General features: G+C 40.5%; 1 protein-coding gene across 2 annotated transcripts in view; it reads left to right on the plus strand.

The window, feature by feature from the left end:
- Positions 1 to 25572, plus strand: part of LOC150081736 (phosphatidylinositol 3,4,5-trisphosphate 3-phosphatase and dual-specificity protein phosphatase PTEN-like) — a 523999-nt gene that overhangs the window by 332265 nt on the left and 166162 nt on the right. For both annotated transcript variants that reach the window (XM_090378836.1, XM_090378837.1), the window contains one exon: positions 17812 to 18005. In XM_090378836.1, the coding sequence (XP_090234962.1) occupies positions 17812 to 18005 (194 nt within the window). The remainder of the gene's footprint in view (positions 1 to 17811; positions 18006 to 25572) is intronic.

Genomic DNA, 25572 nt, shown 5'->3' on the forward strand with positions numbered 1-25572 from the left:
CAATAACACACATGTTGTTATTCCTTACCACAGTGATCTTGCTAGACAGTTCCGTCGATTATTTACCGGTACAGATATCACTCTCATATTTTCACCATATAATAACCTAAGATCAATGTTTAATTCATATAAAGACACACATAAATATCAAATCATTGACATGAACAATATCGTTTATCTAATTAAATGTCAACAAAACTGTAATGCATGCTACATTGGTAGTACAACCTCTAAATATGGCTCCACAAAAACATCAAACACATGCGCATATTACCACTACAATAGCTTTAGAACAGGACAATCAAATACAGAACTCACGTTATATGTACAGGCCCACAACCACACCCCCTGAGTTGATTCAGCCATCTCTATCATTAAATTAAAATCTAGTTTTAATTATTTAAAATTTTTCAGTACGAAGCCCTTATCATAGAGTGGTTTCGTCATCATTTTAAATTTAATGTATTAAATGCCATACTATCCTATAACCTCTCACCGGCTTGGAATCTCATTCACCTGAGATTACCACATGTATCAAAAAGCATCACGGGAACATAGTCTTTTAAATGCACGTGTTCACTCCCTCCCACTATCGCCAACTGAAGACATTAACAACGAAAGCCAATTCGTTAAGGCTCTTGGCCTCCTCAGTTTAACTTTCCTAGCTTTATCATTTCAACTTTTAATTCATGACAACCATGGATGAAGACATGCACTTCTATTTCCTTGAGCATATTTTAAACTCAACTACCATTTTATCCTATCTCAACACGTCAATTGCAGATTATATAAAAAGGTGAGTATCGCAAATTAAGCTATGCTATTAATTTGAGTCAATTTAAATCGGTACTTTAAGAATTATACAATTCATCTAATTCTCAGTTTATATTATTGCAGAACATTCAAGAATTATCTATAATCTTCTATATCTATATCTATAATGAAAGTACTCTCAATTTCTAGAATCATCTACAGCATTCATGAATCTTCTATAAGGTTCCACCACATTCAGGAGTCATCTCCACCTTTCTGGAATATTTTTGAATATCCAGAAATATCTAAAATATTTTAAAATATTATTTCTTTTTTTTTTTTTTTTATATATAATAGGAAATATTTTTTTGAAATTGGTAAACAAGTTGGTACTATTTTAATAAAAATTTTGAAAATTAAGAAAAATGAAATGTGATTTCAATCTTTTAGGTGCGAGTTTATATTGGAAAACTCAGAGAAAGTACGTATCTATACTGATTACTCTAAAACAGATGCAGTTTTTTGTGATCTGACAATTTCTTCCACCATCTCAGTATCTGTAGCACTTCTTACAAAATCCAGTATTTATACTGCAGAATTGTGTGCTATAAAACATATGCAGTTGCCATTTCAAACAAGCTCTAATACATAAGATTCCTTAAGTGCAATTAGCAGTGGCATAGCCAGGATACGGTCAGCAGGTATGTTGTACCCCCTAACACTGAAATCTGGTATTGTGGCATTTTTTTTAGCATTAGGCAATTGGTGCCTTTTTTGTGAATGTATCTGCTGACAAAAAATCCTGGCTGTGCTACCGGAAAATAGTCTTACCATTAGTATAAATAGTAGAATATAATGTAAGGAAACAATCTTAAACAGTATCAGCAAAAAGAAATACTCACCTCATCTATCCATCCCCTTTAACAATTTATCTATTGCTTTCTTAAATTTATTAAAACCATCCACTTCTACAACACCAGAAGAAAGTTTATTCCAACGATCAATTACTTTCTGGATGAAAGCAACTTTTTGCACATTTATCTTGTGTCATCCTTTTTCAATTTAAGTTTATGTCTACTTATATGTACGAGGTGAGCTTATCCACATATTGGAAAAGATTTTGACTTGACTCAATTGTCCTCTTGACTCAATTGTCATATTAATTTATTTTCTAGAAGTAGCGTTATAGTCCTAGTCACGCTTCTTAGTTTATTTCGAATTTAGATAAGAGATTTTTTAGATTGCCATATAGTATCTGTAGAATCTTGTACCATTCAAAACTTGCCGCGATTGTTGTAGTATATTAGATCGATGCGGAATAGGGTAACTTATATCTTGAACTTGATAGTGCAAGGTATAACGTAAAACTAAATAGTGTAATAAGTAGCACTGTATTAGGAATCTTGTAGCTTAGTATAGTATTGTCAATTATCAATTAAATTTATTAATCTTATTAATTTTCATTATTAATTAAATTGTATTTAAGCAGAAATCATGCCCCAGACTATAGCAGCAAAGCAATAGCACAAAGTAGCAGAAGTGAAGTGGCTTGGGGGGGGGGGGGGGAGAACCAAAGGGAGTGATTCTACAATGCATCACAGTCTAAATAAATGTGCAAAATGTGAAATGTTTGTGGACTTTCTGGAACAGGATATGATCTAGCCAAGGAGGATGTCTTTGTGTGCGCTAGGTGCAAAGAGTGTGAAGAAATTAGGTGCCAACTCAGCGTTATGATGGACGTCTATGAGAGTTCGAGGAATAGGGTAGTGTCATTGAGAAATTAAAATGGGGAGGGAGAGGCATGAAGCTGTAAGCTGCAAAATTCAATGCTACAGCTCACTTTTGTGCATCAGGCAACACAGCGGCAATCTTCAGAGCAGAATGCGCTGGTCCCACAGGAGCTGGTTATTGTTGGTGACTCTGTTGTCCTGGAAATGGGAAATATATTGTGCAAAAAGGATACGTGGAATAGGTCCAGGGTATGTCTACCAGGGACAAAAGTTGACGACATTGTGGAGCAGATATCATCTTTTAAGGGCATAAAAAGGTGATATTGTTGTACACATTGGCACTTAATGACATTAAATGTAGGAGGTCTGCAGACTTACTGAAAGAAAAAGAATAGCCACAAAGCTCCATGAGTTATGGCAAACAAAATGAGAGCAGGAAACCAGAGGTCTAGTTACCAAAAGGTTTCTGCCACGAGTGGCAATGGTCAGCCCAAAGCCACCTAAGTGGTATGCCCCTGGACTTTTTATAACATTCATATTGACAAGTCACGGCTCCCTAAGGGCAAAACTAACCTCCCTAGGGCTGACTGATGACCCAAATTGCACCTGTGGCGAGAGTGAAGACTGGGCACACACATTCTATATGAATGTATAATTTGACATCCCCCAGAACACAGCTCATAGCACAGATTGGCCCCCTTCCAAGGGGAGAATATCTATTCATTATAGAAGAGGAAAATTATAAAGCCTTTACAACCTTCACACAGAAAGTGTTTGAAATACACAGAACAATCCAAAGAATGGCAATTCAGCCCCCCAAAAATTAAATAATAATCAATAGTTAAAGTTGCCCACATCTCCCAACATGCCCAGCCGATGACCTATAACTGTCAGGACAGCAGTGTTCTGCACCCTGACATAACAAAATCAGATTGACCTGGGTGCCCCCTAGGATTACCCTGCCATGAGTAGGAACCTGGGGTCCCCACACCAAATAAGTAATCATGTGGGGGAGGGAGATTATTATTAGCCATAAGGTACGAGGAAGCCTGAGGCTTATGCTGCACCAGCCAAAAAAAAAAAAAAATTTGAATTACACTGAGAGAGAGAGAGAGTCAGAAGTAGAAGGGAATCACCAAGAAAGAGAAGAATGATGATATCCAGCTCAGGACCCTGGGTGTACCAAGCCCCTACATCACCAGATGTGAACCCTGGGGTTAAATACAGGCAGCCAGGGAAGCAGATTAGCTGAAAAATATCAGTAAGCTAGTAGCAAGGGGATGCAAGTAGAATGAAAGACAGAATGAATAGGCTGGTCACTGAGTGAAAGAGTGAATTAGTAATTATGGTAAAAGGGAATAAATGTCAGTTTTGGTGAATGAAAGAGGGACCCAGCACGAGGGAAAGAGAGTGAATGGGAATAAGTGGAAGAGCAATTGTAATTGGCTGAAAGAATACAAAGTTATTAATAACTTACACTAAGTTGCACTGTATTAAACTACTTTATATATGCTAACAAACATTTACTAACAACACTATGACTGCATAGTGTTGTTAGTAAATGGCCTGCAAAAAACTTGTGGCTAGGCCTGCACCACAACTGAAGAATAATAGTAAGTTGAGGTGCCCAGAGAGTGCAGTGCAGAAAGTAAGAGTTGAGCAAATAAAATGAAAGCCAGAAGAATGAATGAGAGTGTAAGTGTGTGAGAAAAAGAATACAAACCATAAATGTTAAAGTTAAGTTCACACTAACCCTAGTTTTAATCTTTCTTATTTAGCTTAATTATTAAGCATAAGTATTTAAATTACATTACACACCATTGCATCCCCCCTGGTGTGTGAGAAAGAGATGAATGAGTGAGTGGGGAAAAAAAATTATATATATATAACCTAAAAGAAAAAATATATATATATTATAAACTATATAAAAAAAATGTATAAAAATAGAATGCAAGTAAAATATGCGGATTATGAATGAAGTAAATGTGTGTGTCTCCCCCCCCCCACCTGGTGGGGGTTCTGCACTGCTAGCTAACATATCCCACAGCCAGAGCGGAATGGGCAGTTTGACCTTCTTACCGGATTCGATAAGACATGAACCTGACAACCATCACTGATGAAGACATACTGTGGCTTTGCTGCCAATGTGCCATTTGGCAAACTGAACTGGGTACTCTAACTCAGTTCCCTTTAAAACCACATCCCCAGGCAAGGGAGGGAGGAGGTGGGTCTCTGTCTCCTTCCCTCCCTGCCTCCCCCCATACTTCACTTGGCAGGGCTTGTCCCCACTGACCTCTTTGGGGATGCCTACTCTATCATCCCCATCCTTCTGTTTTTCCCCCAGTCTCTAGTCTTTCTCCCCAACTCTAACTAAACCGACTGAGTATGCCCCTAACAATACTGCCAAATTCTAATCAGCATCAAAAAATTCAACCTCTTTCAGCCTTTCCAATTTCTAGTGTTCTCCCCCCCCCCTTTTTTTTTTAGACCTTGCCACTGAAATCCTCAGAAAATAGGTAGTGGAGCCTGCCAGAGTACTTAAATAATCTACTGGGTTCCTGACCTGCCTCCTCGTGGCCAATTGTGGGCAAGTCTGGTCCCAATAGGGGCCCAACGGCTAAATGGTCAGAGAAACAACAGAACATAATGCTACACAACAGACCACTCCCAAACACTTTTTAAATCTCTGGCCTCCACAGAGTTCTGTGTCACTCACAAAGAATACAATGCGGAGATGAGAAAACCCCGGTGCCATCAGACAAATAACACACTTTACATAGTGCTCACTATCCAGGCAGGTGGCAGTGGTTGTTTAACATAGGGCATGTTTTTCTGGCAAGAACTAGAATGCCCCTGGTTTCACTAATGAGATCTACCAGCAGATCTTAGGAGACCATGTGCAACCTGCCATGTTGCATTTTTTCATGACAGAAATGAGATCTTTCAAGATGTACACCATGCCATTGGGCTGCACTGTATACAAGTGGTTCAAAGAACAAAGTGAAGATTAAAAGACTAAAAGGTTAACAGTGGCTGCAGGCACGGGCAAAAGTGATTTCTTGCACTGCTTCTATTAGAATGAGCAGCAGCCTGGAAAGCAAGGCAATGGAGATTTCCAGGACTGCTGGAAGTCATAGTGGAACAAGTAAATACATGGGCTGTGTTAGGGTGATGAAGGGTAGAAACAGGTGCATGTATACTTGCATGTACACCAATGCTAGGACTGTAGTTAATAAATTTGATGAGCTTGAAGTGCTAGTCAAGATATCAAAGGCAGATATCATTGGGATATCAGAGACGTAATGTCACACAGACATAAGCAGTGCAGAATTGGAATTTGGGGAGTACAATGTGTACAGAAAGGATAGACAGGACAGGAAGGGAGGAGGGGTTATGCTGTTAGTTAAGAAACACATAAAATCTAAGTGCATGCATCTGCTTGATATTGGTGGGCAATGCAATGTTGAGTCTGTTTGGTGTGACATAAGCACTGGAAAAGGAAAAATGAGAGTAGATGTATGTTATAGGCCTAATGAATCTGAGAGTATAATGAGCAATTGTGCAGAGAAATAGTGGGCCAGTAAATTGGAATGTCTTATAATGGGGATTTTAACTTCCCAGGTATTGACTGGAATTTGTAGTTTGGTCACTCGCACACTAGCAAGACTTTTGTGGATTTACTGGATGACTTTTCTACAGAAACATGTTCGAGAGGCAACCAGAGGGAGTAATACTCTTGATCTAATTATCAGCAGTGATTATTCATGCATATTAAGAATTTGCAGATAAAGGATGGTAACAGTGATCACAATGTACTGATGTGGGAATTACTTAAAGATGTAATTAAAGAATTACTTAAACCATCAAGGCTAAGGGGAAGGGCTTTTGCTTTCGTAAAGGTGACTAGGGATCTCAGACAGTTTTTAGATTCTGTACAGTGGGATCAACTCATGACGTTACCAATGTTTAATTCTAAATGGGAAGCCTTCTGGGACTTAATTTTGGAGGCTACTAAAGGCCTCCGTAGCAGAGTGGTCAGGAGCGGGAGTGCAGTAGCACACACTCTTTGAGTAGACCGGGGTTCAAGCCCCTGACTGCTGAATACAGTCGATCTGCCAACCCTCACTGGACCAGCGTAGGAGATTATGATCCATTTTCCCTCAGCATGAATTGTTGAGGACACTTCCATCCTGCAGTGGGTTGATAATGGCTGCACTTTACCTTTTTACTAGGCTTTTCATTCCAACTAAGAAATACTGTTCAAGGTTTAGGCCTAAATGAATGACAGATGAATTAATGAAGCTCTTGGCAGTGAAGAAAAATGTATGGGATGCATATAAAATATCAGGTGACACAGAAGCCTATGGCAGATATAAGCTAGTCTCTAATCAAGTCACAAAGGAAGTTAGGCAGGCGAAGGCAGATAACGAGAAATCTTTGGCAAAGGATGCAAAGAAAAACAGCAAAGAGTTCTTTACTTAATGTAAACTCTAGAAAGAAAGGAATGAATCAGATTGGATCACTTAACATAGATGGGTTGACTAATGATGATCATGCTCAGTTAGCTGATAAACTGAATGAGTATTGTGCATCTACATTTACACATGAGGAGTTATTCAATGAGGGGAGTGCCAGAAGTTTATCAAACTCTAACAGGGAGCTAAGTGATTTTGTAATCATTGAGAGTAAAGTGGAGGAGAAATTGAAGATACACATAAAAAAGGCACCAGGGGTGGATGGGATCTATCCAGTTATATTAAAAGAGGCAGCTAAGGAACTAAGCAAACATTTAGCCATAATTATGAGAGCTTCCTTGCACTCAGGTTGTTGTTGTTATTATTTCGTTTTCAGGAGCATTAGCAACTAAGGCCATATTGCTCTGGGTATATGCGGTGGTCATTCCCTGACCTTTTCGCAACCTCCGTATTTCGTCGCTCGAACTCTGGTCTAATCAAGAAGCATGTGCTATGCACTGCTGCTCCTGCCCACCTGGCTAGAGAGGTGCCCTTGGACTCAAGGGAGGTCCCCATGGACTGGCTGTGTGCAAATGTATCACCACTTCACAAAAGGTGACACAAGTAACTATATACCATTTAGTTTAACTTGTGTTCTGGGAAAAATAATGGAATCACTGATTAGCATTATAGTGCTGCCGTAGCCTAGTGGTCAGGTGCGCGGGTGCATAAGTACACGTGCCTTGAGTGACTGGGGTTCAAGCCCGTGACTGTTGAATACGGTGCTGTTTCTTGTATTCTGTCTATCTTGTGAACTCCTCTGATCATTTGGTTGTCTCGGAGTATAAAGAGAAAATTTATTTATTTATTAGTATTAGTAGAGGAATTTGATGCAAGAAAGCAAGCTTATGCATCATCAGCCAAAAAATAAATAAATAAGAAATAACCACTTCCACTTCACCCCTCTGTTCGTTCGAAATACCTGTCCAGCTGAGCCTTAAACTTATTTAGGCTATCAACTTCCACGACAAGGGATGGAAGTCTGTTCCACCAACCAACCACCCGCTGGCTAAAGGCAAATTTCCGCACGTCCATCCTACATCTGTCTTTCCTCAATTTGAATTTATGCCCTCTCAGGTGATCATTCTGAGCAAGAGGAAGTATCCCATCAGCATTGAGCTTGCTCAAACCATTCAAGGCTTTATACACCTCTATTAGATCACCTCGCTGGTGCCTAGTCTCCAGACACTGTAATTTGCAAAACTTAAGCCTTTCTTCGTAAGAGCACCCCTTTGTTCCATTCACTAATCTTGTTGCCCTTCTCTGTACTCGTTCCAGCAGCTCTACATCCTTCTTGAAATGAGGCCTCCAGACCTGTATACAGTACTCTAGGTGTGGTCTGACCACTGCCTTATACAAGGGAATAATCACCTCCTTATCCCTGCTAGAAAAATTCCTATATATCATTGACAATACACCATGAGCTACTCTTGCAGCCTGTCTGCACTGCTCAGAAAACTTCATATCTGCCTACACAACCACCTCCAGGTCCCTTTCATTCTCTACCACTGCCAGTGTAGTACCACAGAGTTGATACATTACTCTGGGGTTGCTGTTTCCCATATGTAGTACTTTACATTTGTCAATGTTAAACTTCATTTGCCACCTCTCACCCCCATCTGCTCAACCTGTCCAGATCCTGTTGCAGCAGCATAGTGTCAGTAGTGTCCTTGAAAACCCCTGCTAATCTTCCTATCGTCTGCAAACTTGGATATTAAGCTTGATATACCATCATCAATATCATTTATAAATACAGAAAACAATAATGGACCCAAAACTGAACCCTGAGGGACTCCACTAATAACATTAGTCCATGATGAGCAGTGTCCATTGATTACCACTCTCTGTCTTCTCCCCCTCAACCACCCTTTTATCCATAGCAGCAATTTGCCTCCAGTGCCACACTGCTCCAATTTGTGCAGCAGTCTACCATGTGCAACACTATCAAAAGCCTTTCTAAAATCCAAGTATATAATATCAAAGTTATTCCCTGCATCCAGTTCTTTTGTGACTGCATCATAGAATCCAATCAAATTGGTTAGGCAAGACTTCCCCTTCACAAAACCATGCTGTGTCCGAGCTATAACTGAAGTCTTGTCTAGATGATCCTGCAGTGCTTCTTTAACCAGTGCCTCCATTAATTTTCTGGGAACAGAAGTTAAACTCACAGGTCTATAATTACTTGTGTCAGCCTTTGATCCTCCTTTGTGAATTGGGGTTACGTTTGCACATCTCCAGTCCATGGGTACCTCCCCTGAATCCAAGGAAGCCCTCATAATTATGGCTAAGGGTTTGCTTACTTCCTTTCCTGCCTCTTTTAATATAAGTGGATAGATCCCATCCACCCCAGGTGCCTTTCTTGTGTTTATCTTCAACAATTTCTCCTCCACTTTACTCTCAGTTATTGTAAGGGTTCTCTAGCTTACTGCCAGAGTTGAATACACCTCTGGCATTCCCCTCGCTGAATAACTCCTCATGTGTGAATGTCGATGCATAATATTCATTTAGTTCGTTAGCTACCTGAGCAGGATCATCAACAGTTGACCCATCGATATCAAGTGGACCAATCTGATTCATCCCCTTCCTTCTAGAGTTTACATAACTAAAGAACTCTTTGCTGTTTTTCTTTGCATCCTTTGCCAAAGATTTCTCGTAATCTGCCTTCACCTGCCTAACCTCCTTTGTAACTTGGTTACAGATCAACTTGTATCTGTCATAGGCTTCTGTGTCATGTGTTAATTTGTATGTGTCACGTGTTAATTTGTATGTATCCCATGCATTTTCTTCTCTGCCATATGTCTCATTAGTTCATCTGACATCTATTTAGGCCTAAACCTTGAAAATATTTCTTAGTTGGTATGTAAATCCTAGTAGCTTCCAAGATAAATTCTTTGAATGCTTCCCATTTTGAATTTGCTGTTGGTAACATCCTCAGTTGTCCCACTGTATAGAATTTAAATACTGTCTCAGTCCATCATAGTCGCCTTTACGAAAGCAATAACCCTTCCCTTTACCCCTAATGGTAGTTACCTCTTTGAGTAAATCCCACTTCAGCACACTGTGATCACTGCCACCTAGTGGTTCATTTATCTGCAGATTCTTAATGCATGAAGAATCACTACTGATAATCAAATCAAGAGTATTACTCCCTCTAGTTGCTTCCCGAACATGCTGATGTAGAAAACAATCATCCGATAAATCCCTAAAAGCCTTGCTAATGTGTGAGTGACCAGCCCCCAAATTCCAGTCAATATCTGGGAAATTAAAATCCCCCATCATAAGACTCTGATTTACTGGCCCATTCTATTTCCCTGTACAGTTTCTTATTATACTCGTCAGAGTCATTAGGCCTATAGCACACTCCTACCCTCAATTTTGATCTCCCTATGCTTAGGTCACACCAAACTGACTCGACACTGCACTGTCCAGCAATGTCGACTGGCTTCACTTCCTTGGATTTTATGTATTTCTTAACTAATAGCATAACCCCTCCTCCTTTCCTATCCTGTCTATCCTTTCTGTAGACATTGTACTCCCCAAATTCCAGTTCTGCATTCCTTATATCTGTGTGACACCACGTCTCTGAAATCCCAACAATAGCTGCCTTTGATGTTTTGAGCAATACCTGAAATTCACCAAATTTCTTTACTTAACTCATAGCATTGGTGTACATGCAAGTATACATGCACCTGTTCTTTTTCTTAGCTACCCTAACACAACCCATGTGTTTACTTGTACCCCAATGATTCCCAGCAGTCTCTGAAATATCCTGCATCTTATTTTCAAGGCTGCTGTTCATTCCAATAGAATCAGTGCAAGAATCACTTTCACCTCTGCTAGTGGCTACTGTTAATCTATTAGTCCTTGTACCCCCCAAATCTAGCAGTTTTCCGACCCACCTAACACTGCCTCGATAGCATTAGCAAACATTCGTGCACCCTTTCTATTTAAGTGTATTCCATCCCTTTAGAAGCAGTCTCTCCTGTTAACAAGTACAGACTAGGCTGAAAAAAAATTCTACCCCTTGAGCCTTGCACAATCTTTCCAGGGCCGAATTGATCGACAGGGCTCTCATCATATACTCCTTCCTATCGTGTCTTGGCAAAATTGCAGAAACTTTCAAATTCAACCCTAATTCATGGGTTTTTTTTTCAACAGTTACCTGTACGTGTTAAGTAATTCTGCCGTTCTCCTACTCTTAATATCATTAGTGCCAATGTGTACAACTATATCACCTTTTGTGCCCTTAAAAGATGATATCCTCTCTACAACATCAGCAACCTTTGCCCCTGGCAGACATACCCTGGTCCTGTTCCACCTATCCTTTTTACAAAGCATGTTCCCCGTTTCCCTGACAATAGAGTCACCAACAAGTACTAGTACCTTTGGGACCAGCGCATTCTGCCTTGGGGGCTGCTGCTGTGTTGCTTGATGACCAAGTGCAAGCTCTGGCGTTGGTGTGGGCAGCTGAGAGCTTGATGGGCCCTCACTTTTAATCCTTCGAGGGCATCCACCCTGTCCTTCAAGCTCTCATATAGGCCCATAACAACGCTGAGTTGTCGACTGATTTCCTTACACTCCTTGCATCGCGCACATACAAAGACATCCCCCATGGCAGTATCTTGTCCCGTACCTGACTGCTCCACAAACATCAAGCAAGTAGTGCATTTTAAAAGGCCCTGATTCAGAGAGCAACTGCCCCCACTCAGTTCTCCCCTGAGCCACAGCACTCCCATTAGCTTGAGACTTTTGCTTTGCTGCTCTGGTCTTAGTCATGATTTTGATTTAATTTCAATAAAATTTCAATTTCGGTACAAAACTAAAACCCTAAACTTGTATCCCAACAGAGTTATAACGCTATATTTATGTTTCAGTATCGACTGTTGTTATCTACGAAATCCCTTTGTATAACTTTCGTAACAAGTTAAGTATTAATTATTTATTTTTACTAATTATTTATGTTACGTAACCTAAGTCGTTATATGTATAGTTAAAAGTACAATTTAATTGACAATGAAGTTCAACAAGATTAATCGATTTTACTGATTAATTGACAATATTATGTACTATACTATACTATATTAAGCTTATGCTATTTAGTTCAAGATATTTTGTATCGCGTAACAATGGCAGCAACTTACAAACGGTAAACACGTGGATTTGATACCCTTACCGATACTAAGTAATACCTACAAAATCTCTATTTAAGTTACTTTAAACTAAGTATTGTAAATAGGAATATAAAGCTACTCCAGAAAATAAGTTAATATGCCAATTTAAGCTAATAAAACAGAAAATAAATAAAAAAAAACTCTGTTCCAGGAGCGGCAAAAAGCTACGTCAGCACAGGCTACCCTCGTTAAAGAAGCATTGCAGGATCATCTAGACAAGACTGCAGTAATAGTTAAGACACAGCATGGGTTTGTTAAAGGGAGGTCTTGTCTGGCCAATTTGATTGGATACTATGATATGGTCATAAAGGAACTGAATGCCAAAAATAATTTTGATATCATATACTTGGATTTCAGGAAAGCTTTTGATACTGTTGCACATGGAAGACTGCTGTACAAATAGGAGAAGTATAGCATTAAGGTTAAATTGCAGCAATGGATAAAGGGATGGTTGAGCGGGAGACTACAGCGAGTGAAAATCAATGGACACTGCCCTTTGTGGTCAAATCTTATTAGTGAAGTTCCGCAGGGTTCAGTGTTGGGTCCATTGTTGTTTTGTATATTTATCAATGATATTGATGAAGGTATCAGGTTTAATATCCAAGTTTGCAGATGATACAAAGGTTGGCAGGATTGTTGACAACAGTAAAGACAGTATGCTACTCCAACTGGTTCTAGATATGTTGGGCAAATGGGCTGAGAAGTGGCAAGTTTAACATTGACAAATGCAAAGTACTGCATATCGGTAGCAGCAACCCAAGAGAAACGTACCAACTGTGTGTTATTAAACTCAGGGAGGTGGAAAGTGAAAAGGACTTGATGATAATTGTGCAGTCAGATATGAAGTTTGCTGAGAAGTTTGCTATGAAGTCAGGCTACCAAGACAGGTCATGGAGTCTTAGCATTAGCATTAGTAGAGGCATATGATGCAAGAAAGCAAGCTTATTCAGCATCAGCAAAAAAAAAAAAAAAAACACACCACTCCCATTTCACCCCTCCGTTCGTTCGAAATACCTGTCCAGTTGAGCCTTAAATTTGTTTAGGCTATCAACTTCAACAACAAGTGACGGAAGTCGGTTCCACCAACCAACCACCCTCTGGCCAAAGGCAAATTTCCGCACATCTATCCGACATCCATCCTTCCTCAATTTGAATTTATGCCCTCTGAGGTGATTATTTTGAGCAAGATGATGAATCCCATTGGCATTGAGCATGCTCAACCCATTCAAAGCCTTATACACCTCTATCAGATCACCTCGCTGGTGCCTAGTCTCCAGACTCTGTAATTTGCAAAACTTAAGCCTTTCTTCGTAAGAGCAACCCTTTGTTCAATTCACTAATCTTGTTGCCCTTCTCTGTACCCGTTCCAGCCGCTCTACATCCTTCTTGAAATAAGTCCTCCAGACCTGTATACAGTACTCAAGATGTGGCCTAACCATTGCCTTATACAAGGGAATAATCACCTCCTTATCCCTGCTAGAAAAATTCCTGTATATCATTGACAATACACCATGAGCTACTCTTGCAGCTCGTCTGCACTGCTCAGAGAACTTCACATCTGCCTGCACAATTACTCCCAGGTCCTTTTCATTTTCCACCACTGTCAGTGTAGTACCGCAGAGTTGATATGTTGCTCTGGGGTTACTGTTTCCCATATGTAGTACTTTACATTTGTCAATGTTAAACTTCATTTGCCACCTCTCAGCCCATCTGCTCAACCTTTCCAGATCCTGTTGCAGCAGCATAGTATCAGTAGTGTCCTTAACAACCCTGCCAACCTTTGTATCGTCTGCAAACTTGGACATTAAGCCTGATACACCATCATCAATATCATTTATAAATACAGAAAACAACAATGGACCCAACAGTGAGCCCTGAGGAACTCCACTAATAACATTAGTCCATGTTGAGCAGTGTCCATTGATTACCACTCTCTGTCTTCTGCCACTCAACCATCCCCTTATCAATAGCAGCAATTTGTCTCCAATGTCACACTGCTCCAATTTGTGCAGCAGTCTTCCATGTGCAACAGTATCAAAAGCCTTTCTAAGATCCAAATATATAATATCAAAGTTATTCCCTGCATCCAGTTCTTTTGTGACTACATCATAGTATCCAATCAAATTGGTCAGGCAAGACCTGCCCTTAACAAAACCATGCTGCGTCTGAGCTACAACTGAATTCTTGTCTAGATGATCCTGCAGTGCTTCTTTAACCAGTGCCTCCATTAATCCTTACACTCCTTGCATCACGCACACACAAAGACATCCCCCTTGGCAGTATCATGTCCCGTACCCGATTGCTCTGCAAACATCAAGCAAACAGTGCATTTTATAAGGCTGTGAGTCAGAGGACAACTGCCCCCCTCAGTTCTGCTCTGAGCCACAGTACTTCCATTAGCTTGAGCCTTTTGCTTTGCTGCTCTGGTCTGAGTCATGATTCTATTAATTTATTAATTAATTATGTTATGTTATTAATTTACCTGGAACAGAAGTTAAACTAATAGGTCTATAATTACTTGTGTCAGCCTTTGATCCTCCTTTGTGAATTGGGGTTACATTTGCACATCTCCAGTCTATGGGTACCTCCCCTGAGTCCAAAGAAGCTCTCATAATTATGGCTAGGGGTTTGCTTACTTCCTTTGCTGCCTCCTTTAATATAACTCGATAGATCCCATCCACCCCAGGTGCCTTTTTTATGTTTATCCTCAACAATCTCTCCTCCACTTTCCTCTCAGTTATTACAAAATCATCCAGCTCACTGCCAATGTTTACTTTACCTACATCATTCTCCTTCCTGAATAACTCCTCATGCGTGAATGTAGATGCAAAATTCTTGTTTAGATTGTTAGCCACCTGAGCAGGATCCTCAACTGTTGAACCATCAATATCCAGTGGACCAATCTGATTCATCCCTTTCCTTCTTGAGTTTAAATAGGTAAAGAACTCTTTTCTGTTTTTCTTTGCATCCTTTGCCAAGAATTTTTCGTAGTCTGCCTTTGCCTGCCTAATCTCCTTTGTGACTTGGTTACAGACCAACTTATATCTATCATAGGCTTCCATGTCACCCATTAATTTGTATGTATCCCATGCATCTTTCTTCTCTGCCACATGTCTCATTAGTTCATCTGACAACCATTTAGGCCTAAACCTTGAACAATATTTCTTAGTTGGTATGTAAAGCCTGGTAGCCTCCAAGACTACTTCCTTGAATGCTTCCCACTTTGAGTTTGCTGTTGGTAACATCATCAGTTGGTCCCACTGTATAGAATTTAAATACTGTCTCAGACCATCATAGTCGCCTTTACGAAAACAAAAACCCTTCCCTTTACCTCTGATGGTAGTTACCTCCTTGAGTAAATCCCACTTCAACACACTGTGATCACTGCCACCTAGTGGTTCATTTATTTGCAGATTCTTAATGCATGAAGAATCACTACTGGTAATCAGATCAAGAGTATTGCTCCCTCTTATTGCCTCACGAACATGCTGATGTAGAAAACAATCATCCAATAAATCCACAAAAGCCTTGCTAGTGTGCGAGTGACCAATCCACAAATTCCAGTCAATATCTGGGAAATTAAAATCTCCCATTATAAGACTCTCTGATTTACTGGCCCACTCTATTTCCCTGTACAATATCTTATTATACTCATCAGAGTCATTAGGCCTATAGCACACTCCTACTCTCAATTTTGATTTCCCTATGCTTATGTCACACCAAACTGACTTGACACTGCCCTGTCCATCAATGTCGACTGGCTTCACTTCCTTGGACTTTAGGTGTTTCTTAACTAATAGCATAACCCCTCCTCCCCTCCTGTCCTGTCTATCCTTTCTATACACATTGTATTCCCCAAATTCCAGTTCCGCATTCCTTATATCTGTGTGACACCACGTCTCTGATATCCCAACAATATCTGCCTTTGATGTTTTGAGCAATACCTCAAATTCATCAAATTTATTTACCAAACTCCTAGCATTGGTGTACACGGAGGTATACATGCACCTGTTTCTATTCTTAGCTACCCTAACACAACCCATGTGTTTACTTGTACCGCAATGACTTCCAGCAGTCTCTGTAATATCCTGCGTCTTGTTTTTCAGGCTTCTGCTCATTTCAATAGAAGCAGTGCAAGAATCACTTCCACCTCTGCCAGTGGCTACTGTTAATCTATTAGTCCTTGTATCCCCCCAACTAGCAGTTTTCCGACCCACCTAACACTGCCTCGACAGCATCAGCAAAAATTCTTGCACCCTTTCTATTTAAGTGTTAAATCTTGTCAATGATATATAGGAATTTTGCTAGCAGGGACACGGAGGTGATTATCCCGTTATACAAGGCAATGGTCAGGCCACACCTAGAGTACTGTGTACAAGTCTGGAGTCCTCATTTTAGAAAGAATCTAGAGTTGCTAGAACGAGTACAAAGAAGAGGAACAAAGGGGGTGCTCTTACCAAGAAAGGCTTAAGTTCTGCAAATTGCAGTGCCTGGAGAGAGTAGGCACCTGCGAGGTGATCTGATTGTGATGTATAAGGCCTTGAATGGGATGAGCAGTCTGAATGCTGATGGGATTCTTCCTCTTGTTCAGATTAAGAACTTGAGGGGGCATAGATTCAAATTGAGGAAAGTTGTTGTTATTTGGTTTTTAGGAGCATTAGCAACTAAGGCCATATTGCTCCAGGGAGATGCGGTGATCATTCCGTGACCTTTCCGCATCCTCCGTATTTGGTGGTGATGGGCTCGAAACCCGGTCTAATCAAAAGCGTGTGCTATGCACTGCTGCTCCCTCCTACCTGGCTACGGAGGCGCCTATTGAGGAAAGACAGTTGTAGAACAGATGTGCTTAAATTTACCTTTAGCCACCTGGTAGTTGATTGGTGGAACAGACTTCCACCTTTTGTTGTGAAAGTTGATAGCCTAAATAAATTTAAGGCTGAGCTGGACAGGCATTTGGAACAGATGGAGGGGTGAGATGGGGTTTTTTTTTTTTTTTTGGCTGATCCTGCATAAACTTGCTTTCTTGCATCGTATGCCTCTAATAATGCTAATGCTAAAATATCACCCATCTTGCTTAACCCCCAAATTAGCCTGACCTCAATCCAAATGAACACCTGCAGGATATTTTGTAACAGGAAATGAGGAGTATGTACATGCAACAATCATCTTTTCTAATGCAGGCTATTATTTATTGTTGTTATTTGGTTTTTTTAGGAGCATTAGCAACTAAGGCCATATTGCTCCGGGATATGCGGTGGTCATTCCTGACCTTTCCGCATCCTCCGTATTTGGTGGTGACGGGCTCGAACCCCGGTCTAATCAAGAAGCGTGTGCTACGCACTGCTGCTCCTTCCTACCTGGCTACGGAGGCGCCGTCTAATGCAGGCAGCATGGCTGCTGATCCCTATGGACATTTTCAGACATCAAGTGGAGTCAGTGCCTAGGCAAATAGTAACTATTACCTATGCAAACAGTTGCTCAACACAGTAATAGGCAGGTGATCATAATTTATGATCATTCAATGTGAACTATATATAACAAGTATTATTCCTAAAAGTTAAATTTATGTATATATATGCTTTAAAAAGAATCTTCACTTCAATTTTAACATCACAATTATTGAAATTAATTTGTCTTTATTAGGAAAAAATGTTTCAGTTCTGGTTTAATACGTTTTTTGTGCGTTCAGAAGTAGCATCCGATGACACAAAGGCAAATGGTTGTGCTGACAACAGTTCATTGAATAATCTCTTTACTTGTGCAGATAGCGAGAAAGATGGAAATGAGAAAGATAGTCCTAGATTACAGCCCCCACTGTGTACAGAAAAAGGTAAAAGGTTAGTAATTTTACTTTATATTGAGCTTGTTATTTTTAGTAACTTTTGAATTAACATAATTGACTTTATATCTTTATATGACTATTTACATAAATGAAAATATTAAGTAAAAGTGAATATCGTGACTAAGCAACTGCAAGTAGAAATAAAATAGCACTGTAGTAAAGGAAGTTTAGTTGGTGGTAATAATGATAAATGATGCAAGAAAGCAAACTTATATAGCACTAACAAAAAAAAAAAAAAAAAAAACCACTACACTCTTCCCCCATCCTTACCTTCCTTGAATTTATTCAAATCATCGACTTCCACAACAACAGATGGACGCCTGTTCCAACAATCAACCATCCTTCCTCAACTTATATTTATGCCCTGTCATGTGTGTACTCTCAGAACATCCTAACAAAATGTGCAACGTTGCACATTTTGTGAGGCCATGATTCGTAAGAGAATTGCCCACTTTGGTTCTCCCCCAGGCCACACTACTGCCACTGCTTTACTTTGTGCCCTGTTGATTTGCTGCCAAGGAAACAGTCATTCAAGAAATCTGCAAAAGTCTGGCTAGTGTGTGAGTGATCAACCCACAAATTCCACTTAACTGGAAAGTTAAAATTTCCTGATTTACTGGCCCAGTCTATTTCTCTATATACCTCTTTGTTATACTCATCAAAGTCATTAGGCCTATAACACACTCCTCCCAGTTTTGTGTTCCCGGTGCTTATATCACACGAAAGTGACTCAACATTGCACTGGTTACTTATGTTGACCTGATGACCTTAGATTTAATATGCTTCTTCACTGAGAGCATAAACCTTCCAACCCCTTCTGTCCTGTCTGTGCTTCCTGTATATATTGTACTCCCCATATTCAAATTCAACATCACTTAGGTCTGAGTGACACTGTCTTTCCTATGTCTACATTTAATAACATAATCAGTACTTCAAATTCATCAAGTTTATTTACAGTGCTGTATATGTGCAAGTATGTACACTAATACTAGGAACTTTGGTCCTTGAGACTGGGCGCCTCCGTAGCCAGGTAGGCGGGAGCAGCAGTGCGTAGCACATGCTTCTTGATTAGACCGAGGTTCGAGCCCGTAGACACCAAATACATAGGATGCGGAAAGGTCAGGGAATGACCACTGCATATCCCCCGGAGCAATATGGCATTAGTTGCTAATGCTCCTAAAAACCCAATAACAAACACACCTAGAGACTGTCATAGACATTATCTCGGGTATACCAAGCTGTGGTTGTTACCGGAGAGTCAAAACACTGATGGAACTGATATTCAGATTACACTCAAGTCAAGTGTACCTAATTTTGGTGAAGACCAGTCTGTCTGTGACAGCCAGATCCGCAGCTTACACATTCAAGATGGTGGGATTCTTAGTAACCCTGAGTAAAGTCCTGAAATACCGAACCTAGCATACTGGAGGAGACCAGCCAGGTGTGAACATAAGCAAGGATCAGAGTGTGGTGCCTACACCACACTGTGATTGGTGCCCACACCACACAGAGGAATGCCAACCCTATGTGCTACCAGTCAATACTAGGTGGAAGATGACTCATCAACCGGTGCAACACTACCACTTTGCTTGTTGGAAGCTTGAAGTGGTAGAACCCATGTTTAGTCTCCAGAGCAAAGCTCCAGCAAATCTCCACTCCTCCATTTCTTCCATTTTGCAGTATTGATTGATGCCTTTTTGAGAATGGACCTCATAGTGAAATCCAATCTTCCTTGAATTTCATGGGTACAACTCTAAAATGGTGTTTACAGAATGGTCACTAGATAGTCCACCAGACTAGACCGTACTTATTGGTAACTCTCTAGGAGGCTTTGTGATCAGCTAGTGTATAATCTCGCTTCCTCAACTCTGACAGATAGTGACTGGAGGGAGCACAAGTAGTGTGTCGAGGCATTATGTCAATGTGCTGGGGATATTAACATTATTATTAGTACAGGCATATGGTGCAAGAAAGCAAGCATATACAGCATCAGCCAAAAAAGTAAAACTTCCCATTTCACCCATCCGTTTACTCGAAATGTTTGTCCAGTTCCTCCTTGAATTTATTTAAGCTATCAGCTTGCACAATAAGAGATGGAAGTTTGTTCCAGCAATCAACCACCCGCTGGCTAAAGGCAAATTTCTGCACATCTATTCTACAACTGTCTTTCCTCAATTTGAATTTATGCCCACCTCAGGTGCATAATCTGACAAGCAGGAAGAATCCCATCGGTGTTGAGCCTGCTCATATCATTCAAGGCCGTATACACCTCAATCATATCACCTCGCAGGTATCTAGTCTTCAGATACTGCAATTTGCAGAACTTATGCCTTTCTTGGTAATACCAACCCTTTTTTTTTTTCCTACCTCACCAATCTCGTTGCCCTCTCTGTGCTCATTCCAGCAGTTCAACATCCATCCTAAAATGAGGCCTCCAGATCTGTATGCAGCACTGAAGGTGTGGGTTGACCATTGCCTTGCTGATTCCCGCCTCGGGCTTGGATCAAAGTACTGCAAAAAACCTTGGGAGGTGCAGTATGGCCACAGAAGCTGATGCGCCAACAAGTACCAAGAGAGAGAGAGAAAAAAAAAAAAAAAGATCATTGCCTTATACAAAGAGATAATCGCCACCTTATCTCTGCTAGCAAAATTCCTGTATATCATTGACAAGACTCCATGAGCTGCTCTGGCTGCCTATCTGCACTGCTCAGAAAACTTTATATCTGACTACACATTTTAATTTTTTTTTTTTTTTTTTTTTTCATTCTCCACTACTCTGAGTGCAGTATCCACAGTTGATACATAACTCTGGGGTTGCTGTTATCCATATATAGCCCTTTGCATTTGTCAATATTAAACTTCGGTTGCCACTCTCATCTCATCTGCCCACTTTTCTAGAACCTGTTGCAGTAATGTATTGTCATTTCTGTCATTAACAACCCTGCCAACCTTCGTAACATCTTGAAACTTGGACAGTAAGTTTGATATATCTTCATCAATATCATTGATTTATATAGAAAACAACAATGAGCCTAGCACCAAAACCTGGAGGACTCCACTAATAACATTAGTCCATGAAGAGCTGTGTCCATTGATTACCACTCTGTATTTTCTCCCACTCAACCATCCCTTTATCCATAGCAGCAACTTGCCCTTAATATCATACTGCTCCAATTTGTACAGCAGTCTTCCATGTGCAACAGTATCATAAGCTTCCTGAAATCCAAGTATAATACAATATCAAAATTATTTTCTGGATCCAGTTCTTTTGTGACCACATCATACACTGGGGTGCAAAACTTAAGGACCAACACCATTTCTAAAGGTTACAACCACAAAAATCAAACAAAACAGCCTGTGGCGATTTGCCTAACTATGGCCATTCAGTAGAAAGCTGGTGCACATGCAAAAATTTGAATCGTAACGAGAGGGCTCACATAAATAGATAAAATGGGCCGCCGTAGCCTAGTGGTCAAGCGCGCAGGCGCATAAGTACACGTGCCTTGAGTGACCGGGTTCAAGCCCGTGACTACTGAATACGTTGCTGTTTCTTGTATTCTGTCTATGTTATGAACTCCTGTGACCGTTTGGTCGTCCCAGAGTATAAACAGAAAATTTATTTATTTAAAAGCAGCAGTTCGGCAGTTATGTGCAAATTACCGAATGGTGAGCATGATTGTTACAGATATTCGCTTTGTTTCATACAGTGCTACAGACAACGAAATGGCCAGTAGAATTTGCCTAACTATGGCCATTCAGTAGAAAACTGGTGCACATGCAAAAATTTGAATCGTAATGAGACGGCTCACATAAACAGATAAAAGCAGCAGTTCAGCAGTTATGTGCAAATTACCGAATGGTGAGCACGATTGTTACAGACATTCGCTTTGTTTCATACAGTGCTACAGGCAACGAAATGGCCAGTAGACAACATCTGGATGCTTTACCCGGGGTCAAATAATTGGGAAACTCGAGGAAGGTTGAAGTTGAAGGAGTGTGGTATCGCCCATAGCATCGTCTCTTGAGAACTCATCTTGAGAACTCTCAAGGAGAGTTCGGTATCATCTCACGTGCGTGGTCAGCCTTCAGAACAACAGGTACTGCTGTTCGATGGACCAGTGGTGGTTGTCCATGAAAAACAACACCCAATGATGACCGCTATATACTCCTACAGGCCAAGAGGGACCGACACTAGACAGCAGGATCCATTGCAAACCAGCCACACAGAAGCAGGATATCACGGTTTACTGTGGCCAGCCAACTCCACAAAGGTGGACTGTTTGCCCGACTGCCAGTACGCTGTGTCCCTTTAACACCTGCCCATCAGAGACACTGTTTACAGTGGTGCATCAAACAGAAGGACTGGACAGCAGCACAATGGGGTAAGGTACTCTTTACTTATGAGAGTAGATTCAGTCTCAGCAGCGATTCTGGACATCTTGATATGCTTTTGGTGAGAGGTTGGCACACGGTATCACCCCGCAAATATCACTGAAAGGGATCGATATGGCGGTCTAGGTGTTCTTGTCGGGGAGGCGTTACCTTGGATGGATGTACACAACTCCAGATACTGGAAGGTTGTACTGTAACCAGTGCACGCTACTGTACTGAGGTAATCCTTCCCCATGTGCGTCTATTCCGAGGTGCCATTGGCCCCGAGTTCATGTTTATTGATGATAACGCCACACCCCATCGCACTGCAGCTGTTGATATGCTTTTGGAAAGTGAGGACATTGTTCGTATGGATTGGCCTGTCTTTTCAATCGATCTAAATCCCATGGAACACATATGGGACGCTCCGGGGAGACGCCTAGTGGCACGTCCACACCCACCAGAAAGTGTTCACCAACTGAAGATGGCACTGACAGAGGAATGGACGACATTACCTCAAGAACTTATCAACAACATTGTTCTAATATCGATAGGCAGTACAAAGCCTGCATTGACATTAGGGTGGCCATATCTCCTACTGAGGACCACCTCTTCCCTTTGTTCCATCTTTGGCAGTGATACATCTGTATCATGGCAGCCAGTGCTATGTTGCCATTTTTGAATAAAGTCCCTCTGTACCGTTTTGTTTCTGTTGTTGTGTTGGTTGGCTGACCGGGCTAGCCGGGTTTGTAAAGTGCCTGCCTGGCAACCCAAAGGTCTCGGGTTCGAATCCTGCCTCGGGCTTGGATCAAAGTACTGCAAAAACCTTGGGAGGTGCATTATGGCCACAGAAGCCGATGCACCAACAACTACCAAATAAAAAAAAATAAAAAAATAAATTGTTGTGTTGGCGTCGTTTCCTTCATCATTTCTGTACCTCATGAGGTTCCTTTGGTATGCTTTTTCCATATCCAGGCCAGGTGAAAACCTGACTGATCCTTAAGTTTTGCATACCAGTGTAGTATCCAGTCAAAGTGGTCAGACAAGATTTCCCCTTAACAAAATCATGCTGTGTCTAGATTTTTATAAATTTCTGGCATCCACTTCCCTAAAGAATTCCTCATGTGTGAATGTAGATGCAAAATACTCATTCAGTTTGTCAGCTTCTGAGCAGAATCATCAACAGTCGAACCATCAATATTAAGTGGGCCAATCTGATTCATCCCCTTTCTTCTAGAGTTTACATAAGTAAAAAAGTCTTTGCCGATTTTCTTTACATCCTTGCCAAAGATTTCTCGCAATATGCCTTCCCTTTCTGACTTGATTACAGACTAGCTTATAGCTACCATAGGCTTCTGTGTCGCTTGATAATTTATATGCATCCCATTCGTTTTTCTTCTCTGCTGTGAGTCTCATTAGTTCATCTGAAATCCATTTAGGCCTAAACATAGAATGCTATTTCTTAGTTGGTATGAAAATCCTAGTAGCTTCCAACATTAATTCCTTGAATGTTTCCCATTTAGAATTTGCTGTTGGTAACATCATCAGTTGGTCCCACTGTATAGAATTTAAAAAAATTCTGCCTGAGACCACTGTAGTCACTTTTATGAAAGCAAAAACCCTTTCCTTTACCCCTGATAGTAGTTACATCTTTTAAGTAAATCAGTACACTGTGATCACTGCCACCAAGCGGTTCCCCAATCTGTAGCTTCTTAATGTATGAATAATCAATGCTGATAATAATCGGATCAAGAGTATTACTCCCTCTGGTTGCCTCTCAAACATGGTGCTGTAGAATACAATCATCAATAAATCCACAAAAGTCGTGCTAGAGTCGAGCGTCCAGCTCACAAGTTTCAGTCAATATCTGGGACATTAAAATCCCCCATTAGAAGACATTCTGATTTACTAGTCCACTCTATTTCTCTGTGCAGTTGTTCATTATATTCATCAGTCATTAGGCCTATAACAAACTCCTACTCACATTTTTGCTTTCCTAGTGCTTATGTCACACCAAACTAATTCATCATTGTGCTGTCCACCCATGTCAGTTGGATGCAATGGCTTAGATTTTGTCTCTCTCTTAATTAACTGCATAACCCCTTCTCCCTGTCTATCCTTTCTGTACACATTGTAGTCCCTAAATTCCAATTCTGCATTCCTTATGTCTGTGTGATAGCACATCTATGATATCCTAACAATATCTGCCTTTGATGTCTTGACCAGCATATTCTTACATGTATGCCATATCCAAAAATTTCATTACTTCAAACAGCATATCCTTGCCAACTTTTCTTACATCTGAATACACCATGAATTGTGAAACTAATAGAACAAATTTATCAGTGAAAAGATTTATACCTTCCAAAAACTTCCTCATTTATTTTATAAATATACATGTTCTCAGTTCTAATCTCGATGATGTCCATTTCCACTTACTACCTGTCAAACCCATCTACATTTTCCGACAGATTCCAAGTTATAGTTTGATTCAGCCATTCCTTATCTCGATTGTCTGAGTTATTCATTGTGTGATTAGTACTTATGCATATGTCCATTCTGATCTTCTCTATCAGAGACTTAGTAATTTGGAATCGCCTCTTTTCAATCTTCTCTACCTTAAAATCCCTCTACCCCATTCTGTCAAATTCGTATGTTGCTTCTATCATTCCCCTTACACCACTAATCATTTGGAACTTTGACTTTCTCCAGTCCAACTTTTCTAACTGTGAGGCAATTTTCCTTGGTGATTTTAATGTTCACTACTCCAGCTGGCTTCCATTTTATAGTCACACAGACCCAGTTGGTCGAGATGCTGAGGCTTTTGCGATTATTAATGACAGATTGTTCATTTACCTACAAGAATACTGGACAATCCAAACCATACAGCCAATACGTTTGATCTTTTTCTCACAAACAACCCGTCTAAGTACAAGGTCGAAGTGAGTGGTCCTTTAGGCACCTCATATACAACTTGGTAATTGTCTCTTCTCCAATGGAGCCGTTATCTCATGGCTATTCCCAACCTTGTGTTGTTTGGCATTACAAGAATGCAAAATGGGATGACATGCCAGATTTCATTTCTTCATTTCCTTGGTCAGATTACTGTTTCAAAATTTCTGATGTCAATGTGATATTTTTCTCACAAACAACCCTTCTAACTACATGGGATGGGTGAGTGGGCCTCTAGG

The sequence above is a fragment of the Mastigoproctus giganteus genome, chromosome 8 (genome assembly GCF_048544385.1).
Source record: "Mastigoproctus giganteus isolate SK-2022 chromosome 8, ASM4854438v1, whole genome shotgun sequence".
In the NCBI taxonomy this organism is placed as follows: Eukaryota; Metazoa; Arthropoda; class Arachnida; order Uropygi; family Thelyphonidae; genus Mastigoproctus; species Mastigoproctus giganteus.